At 46.8% G+C, this 18,554-nt stretch overlaps 2 protein-coding genes across 2 annotated transcripts; one reads left to right on the forward strand and one right to left on the reverse strand.

Moving 5' to 3' along the window:
* Positions 1-742: 742 nt before the first annotated feature.
* LOC127340561 (UPF0481 protein At3g47200-like) lies at positions 743-2,239 on the forward strand. The gene has a single exon (XM_051366300.1). It carries the CDS (start codon positions 743-745, stop codon positions 2,237-2,239), a length of 1,497 nt encoding a protein of 498 aa, XP_051222260.1.
* Positions 2,240-3,343: 1,104 nt separating this feature from the next.
* LOC127346201 (uncharacterized) lies at positions 3,344-5,234 on the reverse strand. Its single transcript, XM_051372754.2, has 4 exons — positions 4,996-5,234; positions 4,796-4,899; positions 4,016-4,145; positions 3,344-3,707 (listed from the first exon to the last, which is right to left on the reverse strand). Exons 1-4 carry the CDS (start codon positions 5,119-5,121, stop codon positions 3,669-3,671), a joined length of 399 nt encoding a protein of 132 aa, XP_051228714.1. The 5' UTR covers positions 5,122-5,234; the 3' UTR covers positions 3,344-3,668.
* Between the last annotated feature and the right edge of the window lie 13,320 nt (positions 5,235-18,554).

An 18,554-nucleotide genomic window follows, 5' to 3' on the forward strand; every position in this document is an offset into this window, starting at 1 on the left:
TGTGCACGTCGCATGCTAGGAAAGTGGAGAAGCTCGCATGCAGCAATGGAGAGAAACGAGGAGACAAGTTACTACAGCCGAGTAAAAATAGGAACAAATCTTGCCATTAAATAGGGGCACGTTAGGAATATTTAACTCCCTGAAACTCACCTTAATTGACGAGCCAAAAGATTTGCGCCCTAAGCCTTGATATAGAGGGAGTACAATAGTTGACTCTAAAAATGTACTACTTATATTAAAATATGGCTCATCTTTCACGCTCACAAAGTGTCTAAGAGCACGTGCTAGAGCATGTTTTTGCATGAGAGCCCACTTACCTCCTCTCTGTTATTCTTACTCCTCCAACTAAACCAAAAAATAATATTTTACCTTTTATAGACAGCTGACTTTTATTATACTTTGCTCTAGGTTTGGTGATTTATTTTAGCTTTAAGGGATACAGGCAAGATAGCTTACGACATCCTCTAGGCTATGATTGGCGATTTGGCATGGAATGTTGACTAGCGTGTAGCAGGTTTTTTATTGTATATCCTAGGTACGTTGATTCCTTCTTTGCTGTCAGTAGTTCGGTACACCGTACCATATATTCATGAGAAACTATACGCCCCAAGTATAACACTATTGTTCCCAGCAGTTCCCGATTAATCTATCTTCTTCCTCCATCCAAGAGAGAAGAGTTGCAAATCGCAGCCGGTCGTGGGGATTAAGCGATATGCAAGGACTAGGGCGGCAAGAAAGCTGGATGGAGAAGGTGAAGCTGAAAATCAACCAGGAAGCCGATGGCGTTTCCTTGAGCATCCCTCCCTACTTCCGAAGGTTCGACAGAATCAATAACGAAGAGTGCCCCTCCATCTTCATGTGGCCTCGCCGCCAGGTACCTGTCGCTGCAGCAGCTCCCATGCCCATGACCGCTGCACAGGCGCCTTCCCAGCAACCCTTGGATCACACCAGCAGCAGCAGTGGTTCGACCGGCGGCAACGTCATCGTCGCCACCGTCGGGCCGTACAACCACCACCAATCGGAGTCGTCAACGTCATCGGAGTCGGCGCCGCTTCTCATCACGTACGCCAAGAAGTGTGCCATCGTCAAGTTCCTTTCTCGGCGAGAGTTCGGGCTCGACACCGTCGCCTTCCTCCGGTGGGCGCTTACGAACAACGCCCGTGTTCGCCTATGCTACGAGCGCGACTCGTTCACAATGAGCCCTGAGAAGCTCGCCGAGGTGCTTCTGCTGGACGGCTGCCTTGTGCTCTTCGCCGTCTTCCTGCTCCGGTCGAGCGTGCGGGAGGACCGGCGGCCCGCGGAGCTGGGTCGTGACACCGAGCTTGGGGCGGAGTTCCTCTACCTGTCCGCAGACATATCCCTCCACATGAAGCAGACTAGGGTTGACCTGCTGCTGCTAGGCAACCAGATCCCCTTCTTCGTGCTCGCCAAGCTCCACAGTCTGTTGGCCCAGACCTTGTTCAGCGGAATCAATCACAGCATACAGAAGCTGGCTCTCTCCTGCTTCGACGACATCCGCCCTGGCCGCAGTGGCAGCGGCAGTGCGGTGCCCCCGCCCAGATTCCAAGTTCATCACCTCCTGCATCTTTTCCACTGGTCCAGGGTGCCCCCAGGCAAGCACGCCGTGGACACCTCCACCATCCTGCTCCATGAGCCGGAGTCGAACCTTCCCTGCGCCACCTGGTTCGAGGACTCCCTCACCAGCTTCAGCAAGCACGCAGCCGGTCCAGGAACACTGGACATCGTCTTCCAGAAGAGGATGTTGGGCGTGCGAGGGGTGCTGCGCGTCCCTGCGCTGCACATCCACGGCTACAGCGAGCTCCTCTTCCGCAACCTCGTCGCCTTCGAGCAGAGGCACCTCCGGTGCGGCCTCGGCGTCACCGCCTACTGCATCTGCATGGCGAGGCTGCTGCAGGGCGAGGCCGACGCCAAGCTGCTGAGGATGTGCGGGATCCTGGCGCACACGCGCGAGACCGACAAGGAGGTCGTCGACCTCTTCAGGGGGCTCGCCGACGAGTACCGCGACACCTTCTACTCCAGCGACCTGCTTGGCCTCTGCGAGGACGTGGCGGCGCATCATCGGAGCGCAGCCTCCAGGGCCGTCAAATGGGTCGTGCTGCAGTGCTTCCCCAGGCAAACCGTCACCTTCTTCGTCATCCTGGGGGCCCTCATCTCCATTGCCACCCTCGTCAACACCGTCTACTCCGTGTATAGGTTCTATCATCCAGTCAAGCACTAGACACCGACAGGAGCAGACTGGATTCACCTCATTCTGCTCTGCTAGCCGCCGCAGGATAATGGATTGTCAATTCTCCTTTCAAATACAGTAATTTAAATCTTGTTCTAAGACAGAGAGCTACTTCACTGCGTTTTTTCGGAAAAATAAAAATGCGTTTGTTAGCGTCACCTCTTGGCATGGTCATGGTGCCCCGACAAAAGGCCAATCACTACTCATGTATCAGTCAGTACCATGGTTTTTTAGTTAATGACAGTCTTTGATGAGCTCACACGCATAAGAGCATCTCCACCTGCTTCCTAATTTGGTAATTTGGGAGAGGTTTCACACACCGTCTATTCTAATAAGAAATCCTAAAAAAAACTTTAAACAAGCAAATGTAATATACTAAATCAATTTTAGGTGAGATCGAAATATTACATAGGCTTCATTACATAGTTGCAAAAAGGGAAATATCAATGAAACCTAAACTAGAGGCTTTTGCTAGCTCTCACCTTCTTTGTTGCGAGGAAAGAACACTCAGTCACTCAAACTAGAGGGTTACATTCGTCGATGCAAAAGAAGAACATCTAGAAACATAAACTAGATGCTTCTGAAAGAACATCCACAGACCTAGATAAGGGCTTCTACTCATCGCTGTTGTTGATGTGGTAGTGCATGCGACAGGACGTCTCATAAAACACCTTCAACCTGAGCTCGTCGTCGCCTTCCCACTTGAAGTTCACCAAGCAACCGACTTCCAAGTTGTGCGCGGGGGCGAACTTCTCCCAGCGGATTCAGCTGACTCGCTCTGCTAGCTCCTGGATCGTGCTTTCTCGTTGTGTACTCTGCTTTCAAATACATTAATTCAATTTTTGTTCTAAGGCATAGAACTACTTCACTGTGTTTTTTGGAAAGATAAAATGCATGATTACTTGTTCGCGTCAGCCAGTATCTCTTAACATGGTCATGGTGCCCCGGTGCCCCAAATCACTAATGATGTGCCAATCACCAAAACTTTAGAAAGAAAAAAAATGAGAATCTACCATCTTTACTATTAAGGTGATACTAGAAAAAAGGAAAATCCTTGATGAGCTGAACGCATAATAAGGCCACCAATATCTCCTATGAACAAATACAGAGGTAAAACTTGAATGAGCCAACAAGAATCCACATGAGGTCGGAGATGGAGGGAGATGGAGACAGCCATGCAAGGAGTAAACCACCTCGCATGTAAAACTCTACAACTTACTCGGATGTATCAGGAAAATCTAGGATTACACTGAGTGCGTGCAATCTAACCGTGTTACAGTAATTGATACAGGAATAGCTCGATGGTGCTGTTCTATAGTACTGTAACCTTACACAGTCTACGTCATCCCTGATAGCCAATCTACAATGACATGACCAACGAAAATCCCATGGCGGGGCGTATTTCTGCAGATGGGCTTTCTCAGAAGTGAACCAAACTGTATACCAAAGTCCATGAAAGCTGCAACCGAGAGAAGAATCTGTTAGTACTCAAAAGCATCCAAATTAAGTGAATGTGCAAACACAAAGAAACAATTGCAGTATAGGTTGATGTGATGTTAAAAGCTTTATGTCTTGTTTGTTCAATGCCTCCTCCTAAAACAGTAGTATCGAATGATAGCGCTATTCAGGACACCAATTGACAAAAGACGCATGGAAACAATCACTACGAAGACAGGTTTCTCATGTGATGAAATGAGTTTGCGTTGGTGCAACTAGGAAGCAACGATGGAACAAAAAATAATGAAGGACGATGGCTCAGATCTTTACCAGGAAAAGGGTGAAAGAGGCAAAGAGCCCTTCCTGAAGTAAGGCGCCGTGGCCTCCGAAGTCTTCCTCGTCAATCTTCAGCAAATACGCATAGTACAAATGAACTATCACGGTGGAAATAGTAAAGAATCTGCAACATAACAAAAGAAGGTCATACTGGGTACTGCATTTATCCAGAAAGTGCTACAGTGATCCTAAAACAGCAAACAAATTGGAAAATAGGCACAATGTCACTAAGTTCTGCAGCTAACTTGCAATAAACCATCACGGTAATCTTACTGATACGAAAATACAATCATATTCCAATATGCCACGCACTATAAGCAAGCAGGAAAACTAATTGACATGACAAACATGGGGTCATGATTTGAACTGTCTGAATATAGAAAATGTTCGGGTATTCAACAAAGATTAGCAATCAGGCAGAGTCACCACTCACAACACAATTTTGCAGCAGAAATTTTCCCTTGGTGAAAGGCAAATACATATAATCTCATGGAATGAAGAAACGACACTTCAGATTTGGATGTCAAGGTTTGCATTTGGTTTGACAATGCTAATCTTTCCAAGGAACACTATCAAGACAAACAGAACCTGGTAATCATACATCAGCCCTTAACTATCGACAACCTAGAAACTATTTTTTTTGTCAGACGAAAAAGAACCGTTGTCAGAACAAGCTTAGGGAAGATCACCACAATCTAATTGAACGGATCTCGCGGCTGACATATGCGTGAAACAGAGAGCAAGATTTTAGGTTTGAGGAGGGGGGGGACTGACAGCGCGATCCAGAAGGCGCCGACGAGGGGGACGGCGCCCCAGAGCAGGCCGCACGCGAGCCCCACGGCCTGCCGGATCCAGTGCACCGCGTCCAGCAGCTGATCCTGCAAATCGAACACGCCTCGGCGAATCAGAATTGGATAGAGTCATGGTGGTTGGTGTCCCATGAGCTACGAGAAGCAGCAGCGGCGGTAGCGTACCTTGTCCCAGGATGCTTCGGGGTCGAGGTACCTGGCGAGCTTGGAGGGCAGGACGTGGCCGTTCTGCGCCGCGTGGCTCGGCTGCCTTGCCGCCGACGCAGACGCCGCCGCCTTGGACTTCTTCATCTCTAGCTCCGGCGCGGCGCGGCGCGGCCCGGCGGCGGTTGTGCAGACGGCGGACGGACGGAGAGATTGGATCGCTGAGGGTGGACTCGCGAGACAGAGAAAGAGATTACTAGCAGGCCCCACGGCGCCAACGTATTCATCCTGGTAAATTTTGTTTCTGCCTTAGTAGGCCGTTGGCGTATTCCCGAGCCTCCGTCTTATACTTTCCATCTGATGAGATCATCTCATTTTCTTACACAGCTCTTTGTTTTCTTGGATTTCCTTGTATCCTCATGATACGTCTCCGACGTATCGATAATTTCTTGTGTTCCATGCCACATTATTGATGATATCTACATGTTTTATGCACACTTTATGTCATATTCGTGCATTTTCTGGAACTAACCTATTAACAAGATGCCGAAGTGCCAGTTGTTGTTTTCTGCTGTTTTTGGTTTCAGAAATCCTAGTAAAGAAATATTCTCGGAATTGGACGAAATCAACGCCCAGGTTCCTATTTTGCCCGGAAGCATCCAGAACACACGAGAACCGCCAGAGAGGGGGCACAGGCCCACCAAACCCTAGGCCGGCGCGGCCAGGGGGGGGGCCGCGCCCCCCCATAGTGTCGGCGCCCCAGCCGCCTCCTTGCGCCGCCTCTCCGCCTATATATTCGTCCCTGACCTAAAAACATCGACAAGTTCGACGGAAACAGAGAAAACCATCCAGAGCCGCCGCCATCGCGAAAGTCCAATTCGGGGGACAGAAGTCGCTGTTAGGCACCTCGCCGGACGGGGAATTGCCCCTGAGCCATCTCCACCGCCGTCTCCACCGCCATCTTCACCGCCATCGCTGCCTCCATGATGAGGAGGGAGTAATCCACCCAGAAATTTGAGGGCTCCGCTGTAGCTATGTGGTTCATCTCTCTCTCATGTACCTCAATACAGTAATCTCATGAGCTGCTTTACATGATTGAGATTCATATGAGTTTTGTATCACTATTCATCTATGTGCTACTCTAGTGATGTTATTAAAGTAGTTTTATTCCTCCTGCACGGTGTAATGGTGACAGTGTGTGCATCCGTGTTAGTACTTGGCGTATGCTATGATTATGATCTCTTGTAGATTATGAAGTTAACTATTGCTATGATGGTATTGATGTGATCTATTCCTCCTACATAGTGTGAAGGTGACAGTGTGCATGCTATGTTAGTACTTGGTTTAGTCGTGTTGATCTTTCATGCACTCTAAGGTTATTTAAATATGAACATTGAATTGTGGAGCTTGTTAACTCCGGCATTGAGGGTTCGTGTAATCCTACGCAATGTGTTCATCATCCAACAAGAGAGTGTAGAGTATGCATTTATCTATTCTGTTATGTGATCAATGTTGAGAGAGTCCACTAGTGAAAGTATGATCCCTAGGCCTAGTTCCTAAATACTGCTATCGCTGCTTGTTTCTCGTTTTCTTTGCGTTACTACTCTGCGTTACTATCGCTTGTTTACCGTCCCGGGCAAAGCACTTTCTGGTCTTTGTTGCCACTGCTCATATATATTCATACCACTTGTATTTCACTATCTCTTCGCCGAACTAGTGCACCTATTAGGTGTGTTGGGGACACAAGAGACTTCTTGCTTTGTGGTTGCAGGGTTGAATGAGAGGGATATCTTTGACCTCTTCCTCCCTGAGATCGATAAACCTTGGGTGATCCACTTAAGGGAAAACTTGCTGCTGTTCTACAAACCTCTGCTCTTGGAGGCCCAACACTGTCTACAGGAAAAGGAGGGGGGCGTAGACATCAAGCTATTTTCTGGCGCCGTTGCCGGGGAGGAAAGGTAAAAGGTACTCACACTCCGGATCTCGGCTACTAAGCTATTTTCCGGCGCCGTTGTAAGTACTCGAAGCTATTTCCTTTAGATTCTGCAATTGCATCTTTTTGTTTCTTGTTTTTATTTTCACTAGTTAGGCATAATGGAAAACAACAAAAAAATTGGTGAGCTTTTTAATCTTTTTCCTGATTTAGAATTGTTTGATGCGAAAATTAAAAAACCTATGGAACCTTATTTGCATGCTAGTAGCGATGTTATTAGTATGAATGCAATTACTGCTAATACTATGGATAAGTCTAAACTTGGGGAAGCTAGTTTATATAAAAATAATCTTTTTTGCTCCTCAGCTTTGGAAGAAATATTTTGCTCTGATAATGCTTTATCTCCCATATGCGAGAACTCTAATGATGCTTCTGATATTTTAAATCCACCTGCTGAAAGTATTCCGTATAAAATACCTATGAAAATTATTGAACGTGTGTTGCCTGCCAAAACCCACCGGCGGGCAGCGGCCTGTCAACACAGTAGAGCCGGGAAGAGCCTAGAGCTGCGGCTGGCTGAGACCCCTCCGAGCGACGGCCCGCAATGCTCTTCTGGTCACACGCGGCGATGCGAAGTGCAAGGGCGTGCCACCTGACCTATACCTGGTCAGGAAGGTGATGGGGATGCCTCGCTTAGTTCCTGCATGGCATACACGTAAACATTAAATACGAGCCTCGATCGGCTCTCAGGTTATCCTGTGAATCGGCTCAAAGAGCCGATCCACCCATGATTCGTACGGGGTGCACGAATACCTGGTGATCCTGCTTGATCAAGATATAGCTAATGAGATCTACGACGATTTAGGGTTTTCACCGCATAATCGGATCATCCTACTCCAGGTTGGGCCTCGCGGCCACGCACGGTGCTCATAAGCCGATCCTAAACAAGGCCTAAAAACCAACATGACGTTGATCCTCGGAACATCCTGTTTAGGACTTGCGAACGCCACCCTACGTGCCGCTGGATCCTCCACCCCTTTGTAAGGCCTAACTATTGCAGATATTAAACTAATCCTTGCAGAACAAGGAGCAATCGTAACGAATCAGATCTACTAGATGATGAACAAGCAGGGTGCCGCCCCCACACCCGAGATAGGCGTGAGGGCGGCTAGACATGCAAGGGTTGCACTACGTAAGCATGTTATACGAAGAACTATGCTAACCCTAACACATCTATGATAACTACGTTGCTCGCCATCAAAGACGCTTCAGTACGAGCAACGCATGAACAACGTGGAGCTTGTGCTGCCTAGATCGCAAGATGCGATCTAGGCAGCATGTCGCTTACCTGATTGAAACCCTCGAGATGAAGGAGTTGGCGATGCGCCGAGATTGGTTTGTTTTGGGTTGAACGTGAGTTGTTGTTTATTCCATAAACCCTAGATACATATTTATAGTCCGTAGACTCTCTAATCGTGGGAATAGTCCCAACCGGGCACGGGCCCAATTCTAACTAACCGAAACGTATCCTACTATGTTACAGATACAAGGGCAAACTAGCCCAAACTTGCTAAACAAGGCCGATTCACGTATATTCTTCAACATAAAATCTTCAAGTCCACCTTGGTCGCGGCCCACCTCTGACTCGGTCAAATTCTGGTGATAACACATGCCCCCCTGGTTTTGGAATTGGTAATTCCAAAATCACTCCTTCTTCGGGTCATGTCGTAGCAGAACCGTTGCAGTATCCTTCATCATGATGTCCTGCCTTCTCAACTTCTCCGCGTGATCTGGCAGTTGCATTTGGGCACCGCCTCCTCGAAAACTGCTGTGGCATTGAATTCCTTCACCATAGCCCCCCTGTTATTTAACCGCTTCTGAGCAGTTCGTCACTTCACCATCCTGCTCTATTCTGGCCATCGGCCCCAAAAAACCCCAATCTCCCACAGTCATGTCTTCCTCTTCTTCCTCTTCGTCGTCGGTCTTCCACGACTCCTCCTCCGAGCTTTCCTACGGGTCTTCCTCCTCCCGTGAGACGCCGCCGGACATCCGTGCCCCAGAAGCATGGGACCTGGAAGACCACGCTTCCTCGGTCTGGTCCGAAGACGACCAGTCCCTGACCAGCGGGGACGAAGATCTTCAGTTCCTTGCCGTCGGGGAACTGGAGTCGGAGAGCGAGGACGATCAGTTCCCCTGGGACGGCTGCCCCACCTCTGAAGAAGAGGAAGAAGAAGACGACGATGATGACGACGACTCCCTCGAGGGCTACCCGCCAGCGAAGCGCCTCCGCATGTGGTGGGACGACGACAGCAGCGACGATGAAGACGAAGATGAAGCGCCTGTAGAGGGTTATGGGAGCAGTGATGAGGAACCCATCGGCAGCAGTGCCGATGAGAGTTCCGAGGATGACGATGAAGAAAGCGATGGCCCGTAGATTAGGATCTACTAGTGTAGGCCTAGCAGTAGTAGATTGGTCAATAGACCCTTCTTTTGTTCTTCCTTCCTAAGAAATCGACTCTTTTTTTGTAAGAAATCCCCTTACTAATGAAGAAAATCCCTTAATTAATCTCGCTCCCTTGCCGATTGTCGAAGGGAGTTGTCGTACAGGGAGCCGATAGCAGAGCATCGGCTCATATTCTGTACGAGGCCAAGCTGTTGTATAAACAGGCCTAAATCGCGTCCAAACCATGAGACTGAATCCCTCAGCAATTACTAGGAGATCTCACGCCGTGGTTAGGAAGCTGTTGTATAAACTTATTTCGCTAAAGTCGATATCAGCATATCGGCTTTGTTTTCTGAAGTCGATGCCCGTGCATCGGCTGTTCTTGCATACTGTCAATCTCCACACATTTTCTCAAGTCGATGTCTGTGCATCGGCTGTGATTTTTTACTGGCCGATTCTGAAATCGGCCCCCATATCTTACTGTCCATCATCCCACATGCTTGGGAAATATTTCTTGAGGTGTTGACCATTTACAGCCACTGGGAACTTTTCGCCGCTCAACTCCTCCAGCATGTATGCATTACCCTTCAAGGCCTGGACAACTTTGTACGGACCGTGCCAATTAGGAGACCATTTGCCATATGCCTTATCCCTGGTTCCCAATGGCAACACAGCTTCCCACACAAGATCACCAACTTGGAACTCCTTTGGCCTAACCTTTTTGTTGTAAGCACGAGCCACCTTGGCTTTGTTCTCCTTAATCTTCTCCAACGACCAAAGCCTGAGTTACATTGCGTCCTCAATAGTGTCGCTCATCAAAGCTGCATATTCTTCACTGCCGATCATTACGAAACGTGACACGTCTTGATCCAGCCGTAATTTCCCAAGGCAATACGGCTTCCTGTCCATAGACAAGCTGGTATGGTGAAGTCTTTATGGCTCCATGGCACGACATGCGGTAGGCCCATAATGCTTCTGATAACTTCTCATGCCAATCCCGAGGGTTCTCGTCAATTTTTCTCTTGATTAGCTTGATCAAACTCTGATTGGACGCCTCAGCCTGCCCGTTAGCTTGAGCATAGTATGGGGATGATCGGATCAGTTTGATCCCTAAGTCATCATAGAACTTCCTGAATTCTTTAGAAATGAAGACCGAACCTCCATCGGTCGTGATAGTTTGGGGGATCCCAAACCTATGAATGACGTGTTCTTTCACAAACTTGATCACATCTTCTGACTTCACCTTTTTCATAGGGACGGCTTCCACCCACTTAGTGAAGTAATCTGTGATAACCAAAATCCATTCATGTTTTTTACCTGACGCCGGATGGATTTTGCCGATCATATCCATGCCCCACCCCGAAACGGCCAAGGCTTGATGATGGGGTTCATTGCCGATCTTGGCACCATTTGAATCTTTCCAAACATCCGACACGCTTGGCACCCCTTGTAATAATTGAAGCAATCTTCAAGCATAGTGGGCCAATAAAACCCTGATCGCCTGATCAACCACTTCATCTTATGAGCCGACTGATGCGTTCCACAGGCACCTTCATGCACCTCATGTAAGAGCCGATTAGACTCAGTCGGTCCTAGGCACTTGAGTAGCAACCCTTCCAATGTCCTGTAGAACATGTCGTCTCCTATAAGGACATACTTCATGGCTTTGTATCTTACCCGTTTAGGTGCCCCTGAGCCGAATCTTTTAAATAATCGAAGATCTCGGCTCTCCAATCATCTGTTCCAGGAATTGTATCTCGAACTTCCGATCCGTCGGCTATATCTATGTAGCCTCGACGCCATTTGTGCTTGAGATTGTTGGCATCGGTATTACGGGATCTTGGGATCCAATTAAAGTTGATGTACCGAAACCGTGTCATCAACTCACGGCATTCCACCCAATATGGGAAAAGTGATTCACTTTCAGATTATATTCATCCGTGAGCTGGTTAATCACCAACTTTGAGTCTCCAAAGAGCTCCACAGCTTCCGCTCCAGCTTCTAGTAGCAATTCCATTCCCTTGCGTATTGCCTCGTATTCTGCTACGTTGTTGGTGCAAGGGGTAGATAATCTGATGGAGAAGGAGTACTCCGCCCCCCGAGGCGACACAAGCAGAATGCCGATGCCACAACCCCCGTCACAAACCGATCCATCGAAGAACATAGCCCATGCACGTATAGATAGTGCTGCTATATTGGTACTGATCCGTTCAGCGATGAGATCGGCCAACGCTTGGCCCTTGACTGCCTTCGCCGGCTGGTACCGGAGATCAAATTCGACGGTGCCAACATCCACTTACCGAGTCGGCCTTTCAAAACAGGGGCCGACAACATGTGCTTGACAACGTCTGATTTACAGATGACGATGATCTCTGCCGTCAGAAGGATGTGATGAAGCTTGGTGCAGGTAAAGAACAGGCAGAGGCAAAGTTTCTCGACCTCAGGATATCTTGTCTCCACGTCCAGCATCCTTCTGCTGAGGTAGAAAACGACTCTCTCCACGCCCTCGTAGAGTTGCACCACCACCGAAGCAATGGACGTGTCGATTCATCGACAGTAGATGTAGAATGGCCTGTCTTGTCGGGGCGGAACTAGCATGCGGCGCCGTCGGATATCGCTTAATCTCATCAAACGCTCGTTCTTTGTTCTGCCCCAGTGAAACTCGTCGTCAGATTTAGTCTTCACCAGCGCCATGAACGACTCGATTCGTCCTGACAAATTAGAGATGAACCGCCGGACGAAATTGATCTTGCCGATGAGGCGTTGGAGCTCCTTCTTCGTGGTTGGCGGCTGCATGGTACGCACCGCCTCCTGACTTTTCAGGCCGATCTCAATTCCCCGTTCATGAACCAAAAAACCTAGGAATTGACCAGCCGTCACGCCAAAGGCACACTTCTTCGGATTCATTCTCAGCCCGAATTTCCGAGTTCGGTCTAGGACGCGCCGTAGATCGCCCAAATGTCCCTCCATGGAGACCGATTTGACCACCACGTCATCGATGTAGATCTCCACCAACTTGCCGATCAAATCATGAAATATATAATTCATGGCTCGTTGGTACGTTGCACCAGCATTCTTCAACCCAAAGGTCATGACCACGTATTCGAACAAGCCTACTGCCCCTGGTACCCTGAATGCGGTCTTGTGTATATCTTCCGGAGCCATGAAAATCTGATTATAACCGGCGTTGCCATCCATGAAGCTCAACACCTTGTGGCCAGCAGCAGCGTTTATCAATGTTTCTGCCACGGGCATTGGATATTCGTCCTTTGGGGTGGCTCTGTTAAGATCTCGGAAATCGATGGCCACGCGCCATCGGCCGTCCTTCTTCTCCACCGGAACGATACTGGAGATCCACTCCGCATACCTGCATGGCCTGATGAAGCCAGCGGCCAACATTTTCTCGATCTCCTTCTTGACTTCTTCCAGGATTTCGGCCCTCATCTGACGTGCTCGCTGTTGGAACGGCCGAAATCCCTTCTTAAGGGGGAGCCGATGCTCAATGATGCTCTGTCCAAACCAGGCATCTCCGTGTAATCCCATGCAAAGCAATCTGGGTATTCCTTCAACAGGGCTATCATCTGTCCCCTGAGCTGTGGATCTAACTTCGTGCTGATGAAAGTAGGTCGAGGTTTATCCCCAGGACCGATGTCGACTTCTTCTAGCTCATCAGCTGATGTAAACCCGTACCCTAGCTTTCCGTCACCTGTGAGGTCGACGCCACATACTGGGAGAGCAGGTGCTACGGATACTACGGGCCGATTACTAGCATCGGCTTCTACCTTGATCATCACCAAGATGTTTTGGCGGTGTTGGGGCCGATCGCATGGAGCAGCCTCTTCCTCATCTTTGCCACGAGAGCAGTTGCCCTCGCCTTTATCTCCATCTAGGGGGTGTCCCAGTTCTATCATGTTGACGTTGAACGAGTGTCCTGGTTGGCACCTCCCAGGGTAGGTACCGTTGATCCTGCCAACGGTGCGCGACGGTGAATGAGGCACTCCTGGTGCCGCCGATGTGCACGACAACGGCAGACGGGGCTGGCGTGGCACCTTTCCTCGGTAGGTCCTGAGAGCTGGCTCTAATAGAGAGTGCCGATTCTTCATGACCTCCTTGACCATCCGAACGGCGACATGCTCCAAAGTATTCACCAGGCTCTCGGAATGGAGATGCAACGAGCGAGCCACCATGCCACTGATCTCCTGGCGCACGGCCCTGGTACGTTCCTCTGACGGGACAGCTAGATCCACTTCATCGAGTGCGCCTTCCGGTGAGAACCCCTTCCGCCTGATGCCATACGCACGGGTTCTGTGATATGAGCCGATGAGGTCGGCTTCGAGGGTGACCTTGATCTCGTCGTATCTCTTCTTGAGCTCGTCAGGCAGCTCCTCGTAGGTGACTGGCGTGCCGTCCGCCGCCATCTCAGATGTAGATGGCGATGTGGTTGATGTAGACGATTGTCCCACCGGGCGTGCCAGAATGTGTTGCCTGCCAAAACCCACCGGCGGGCAGCGGCCTGTCAACACAGTAGAGCCGGGAAGAGCCTAGAGCTGCGGCTGGCTGAGACCCCTCCGAGCGACGGCCCGCAATGCTCTTCTGGTCACACGCGGCGATGCGAAGTGCAAGGGCGTGCCACCTGACCTATACCTGGTCAGGAAGGTGATGGGGATGCCTCGCTTAGTTCCTGCATGGCATACACGTAAACATTAAATACGAGCCTCGATCGGCTCTCAGGTTATCCTGTGAATCGGCTCAAAGAGCCGATCCACCCATGATTCGTACGGGGTGCACGAATACCTGGTGATCCTGCTTGATCAAGATATAGCTAATGAGATCTACGACGATTTAGGGTTTTCACCGCATAATCGGATCATCCTACTCCAGGTTGGGCCTCGCGGCCACGCACGGTGCTCATAAGCCGATCCTAAACAAGGCCTAAAAACCAACATGACGTTGATCCTCGGAACATCCTGTTTAGGACTTGCGAACGCCACCCTACGTGCCGCTGGATCCTCCACCCCTTTGTAAGGCCTAACTATTGCAGATATTAAACTAATCCTTGCAGAACAAGGAGCAATCGTAACGAATCAGATCTACTAGATGATGAACAAGCAGGGTGCCGCCCCCACACCCGAGATAGGCGTGAGGGCGGCTAGACATGCAAGGGTTGCACTACGTAAGCATGTTATACGAAGAACTATGCTAACCCTAACACATCTATGATAACTACGTTGCTCGCCATCAAAGACGCTTCAGTACGAGCAACGCATGAACAACGTGGAGCTTGTGCTGCCTAGATCGCAAGATGCGATCTAGGCAGCATGTCGCTTACCTGATTGAAACCCTCGAGATGAAGGAGTTGGCGATGCGCCGAGATTGGTTTGTTTTGGGTTGAACGTGAGTTGTTGTTTATTCCATAAACCCTAGATACATATTTATAGTCCGTAGACTCTCTAATCGTGGGAATAGTCCCAACCGGGCACGGGCCCAATTCTAACTAACCGAAACGTATCCTACTATGTTACAGATACAAGGGCAAACTAGCCCAAACTTGCTAAACAAGGCCGATTCACGTATATTCTTCAATATAAAATCTTCAAGTCCACCTTGGTCGCGGCCCACCTCTGACTCGGTCAAATTCTGGTGATAACAACGTGTTATGGACAACCACTATAAAGGGGATGGAACTGTCCATCCTAGAGATCATTTACTGTTTTTGCACGAATTATGCGGGTTATTCAAGTGTGCAGGTATCTCTATGGATGAAGTGAGGAAGAAGCTATTCTCTGTTTCGCTGTCTGGTAAAGCGGCGCATTGGTATAAATTGTTGGAGAATAGACATTCTCTTGGTTGGGAGGAAATTGCATCTCTCTTTTATTCTAAATTTTATCCTCCTCATGAAGTGCATATTGATAGGAATTATATTTATAACTTTTTATCCTCGTGATGGAGAGAGTATTTCTCAAGCGTGGGGGAGATTGAAGTCACTAATGCTCAAATGTCCCATTCATGAGCTCCCCCGTAATGTTATTGTTAACAATTTTTATGCGAGGCTTTCAGGACAACACAAGGACTATCTGGATGCCTGTTCGGAAGGATCTTTCACAAGCAAAGAGGCTGAAGCTAGGTGGGATCTTCTTGATCGGATTGAGGACAACGCTGAAGGATGGGAGAACGACAAAGGTAAAGAGTCAGGTATAAATTATGATTATGAATGCATTGAAGCTTTTATGGATACCGATAAATTTCGAAATATGAGTGCTACTTATGGTCTTGACTCTCAAGTTGCTGCAAATCTTTATAAAGCCTTTGCTTCTCATTTTGAATTGCCTAAAAAGAATTTTGATAAGTATCATGAACCTTTTAAAGAGGCTTGCATGAAGAATGAAATTGTTGTTAATTATTGCAATAAGCATGCTCAAACTCCTAAGAATGCTATTTCCTATAAGCGTGTTAATTTTTGTGGAATACATAGACCTTGTGGAATTAATCAAATCAAAGATGAATATTGTATCCATCATGCTAATGAAAAAACTAGAAAGTGGCTTAGGGCTCTAGATGATCTTGGTAAAAAAGTTTGTGCCCTCTATCCTTTTATTTGTGAAGTTTGCGATGAAGTGGGTCATTTTAATTTTCAATGCTCCTCCAATGATAATTTGAACCCAATGAGTGCTGCAAATTTGTATTGTGATGATGAAATTACTCCTAATCAGCATGATGAACTTACTTTATTTTTGGGGTGTGAAGAACTGTCGAGAAAAATCTCTTTGTTACATATGGGTGATCTTGGTATTGATGATGTCTTGCATGGGTGTTTTTCTTATTGCATTGATAATAGCCATACAAATACTTACATACAAAATATTTTAGAAGATGACACCTTGCCAAAATATGATAGGACCGCTATGTGTTTTGAACTAATTAATGGAAAGGAGGAATCCTCCCAAGTTTCTTCTATTGTTTCTAAAAGTAAATCAGGTTATGCGGACAAGCCACCCTTCAAGCCTCTTCCTCCTAAAGAAGGGAACGAGGAGAAGGAAGAGAAGAAGAAGAAGAAGAAGAAGAAGAAGAAGGGAACGAAGAAGAAGAAGAAGAAGAAGAAGAAGGAAAATAAAAAGAAAGAGGTAACGGCGTATCCCCGCGTGAATGAGATAACGCTAGGTAACCGTAAGTATGTTGCTCCTAATGATTATTGTGATAATGAATCTGAATACGATGATCTTCCTATGCCCTTTACATACATTAGCGATCATGATTTGAATGAGCACACTACTTTTGATATTACAAATCTCTGGGAAACTAATTCTGAAGATGATAATAATTGCCATAGTGTCAGTGCTATCCATGCTTCCTCCCATAATGATATAGAAAGCTCCAAGCTTGGGGAAGAGGTGTTTGAAAATCCTTTTGCTACTGATCATTATGTTCATGATACATCTCCTTCTAATAACAATGATGGTGTGGACACAGATAAACCGACTGTGAAAGATAACTATTCTATTTCTTATGATGACACTGTGCCTCCGATCTTTGATGATTATTATAAAGAATGCTATGATATATGTTATAACTACCCTTATGAAACTTATCATAGTCATGATTGGATTACCAAAAACAATTCTTTTAATATGCAACTTGTTTACCATGTTCAAATTCTTGATAATAATCTTGCTCCAATTACTATTAATGAGAATAACTCTTCTTATGCCAAATTTAATGATACTTATATGCATATGAACCATGATAAGAATGTTTTAAGTGATGGGTATATTGTGGATTTCATCAATGATTCTACTGAAAGTTATTATGAGAGAGGGAAATATGGTTGTATGCATCTTAATAATATTAAGTTTCCCCTCTTTATGTCGAGAATCTTGAAGTTACTCGTGTTTTATCCTCTTATGCTTGTCACTTTGTTCTTCATGAATTCATTTGTGTACAAGATTCCTCTTCATAGGAAGCATGTTAGACTTAAATTTGTTTTGAATTTGCCTCTTGAAACTCTCTTTTGCTTCGAATACTATTTCCTGCGAGTGGATCATTAAAACTGCTGAGCCCATCTTAATGGCTATAAAGAAAGAACTTCTTGGGAGATAACCCATGTGTTATTTTGCTACAGTACTTTGTTTTATATTTGTGTCTTGGAAGTTGTTTACTACTGTAGCAACCTCTCCTTATCTTAGTTTTGTGTTTTGTTGTGCCAAGTAAAGTCCTTGGTAGTAAGGTTCATACTAGATTTGGATTACTGTGCAGAAACAGATTTCTTTGCTGTCACGAATCTGGGCAAAATTCTCTGTAGGTAACTCAGAAAATTATGCCAATTTACGTGAGTGATCCTCAGATATGTACGCAACTTTCATTCAATTTGAGCATTTTCATTTGAGCAAGTCTGGTGCCTCAATAAAATTCGTCTTTACGGACTGTTCTGTTTTGACAGATTCTGCCTTTTATTTCGCATTGCCTCTTTTGCTATGTGGGATGGATTTCTTTGTTCCATTGACTTCCAGTAGCTTTAGGCAATGTCCAGAAGTGTTAAGAATGATTGTGTCACCTCTGAACATATGAGTTTTTGATTATGCACTAACCCTCTAATGAGTTTGTTTCGAGTTTGGTGTGAAGGAAGTTTTCAAGGGTCAAGAGAGGAGGATGATACAATGTGATCAAGAAGAGTGAAAGCTCTAAGCTTGGGGATGCCCCGGTGGTTCACCCCTGCATATTTCAAGAAGACTCAAGCATCTAAGCTTGGGGATGCCCAAGGCATCCCCTTCTTCATCGACAAATTATCAGGTTCCTTCTCTTGAAACTATATTTTTATTCAGTCACATCTTATGTACTTTACTTGGAGGCGTCTGTATATTTCTTGTTTTTTTTTTGTTTTTGTTTGAATAAATGCTTGTGTGGGAGAGAGACACGCTCCGCTGGTTCGTATGAACACATGTGTTCTTAGCTTTTAGTATTCATGGCGAAGTTTCTTCTTCGTTAAATTGTTATATGGTTGGAATTGGAAAATGATACATGTAGTAATTGCTATAGTGTCTTGGGTAATGTGATACTTGGCAATTGTTGTGCTCATGTTTAATCTCTTGCATCATATACTTTGCACCTATTAGTGAAGAAATACATAGAGCTGGTTAAAATTTGGTTTGCATGAGTGGTTTCTCTAGAGTCTAGATAATTTCTAGTATTGAGTTTGAACAACAAGGAAGA

Source organism: Lolium perenne, chromosome 3, assembly GCF_019359855.2.
Source record: "Lolium perenne isolate Kyuss_39 chromosome 3, Kyuss_2.0, whole genome shotgun sequence".
NCBI lineage: Eukaryota > Viridiplantae > Streptophyta > Magnoliopsida > Poales > Poaceae > Lolium > Lolium perenne.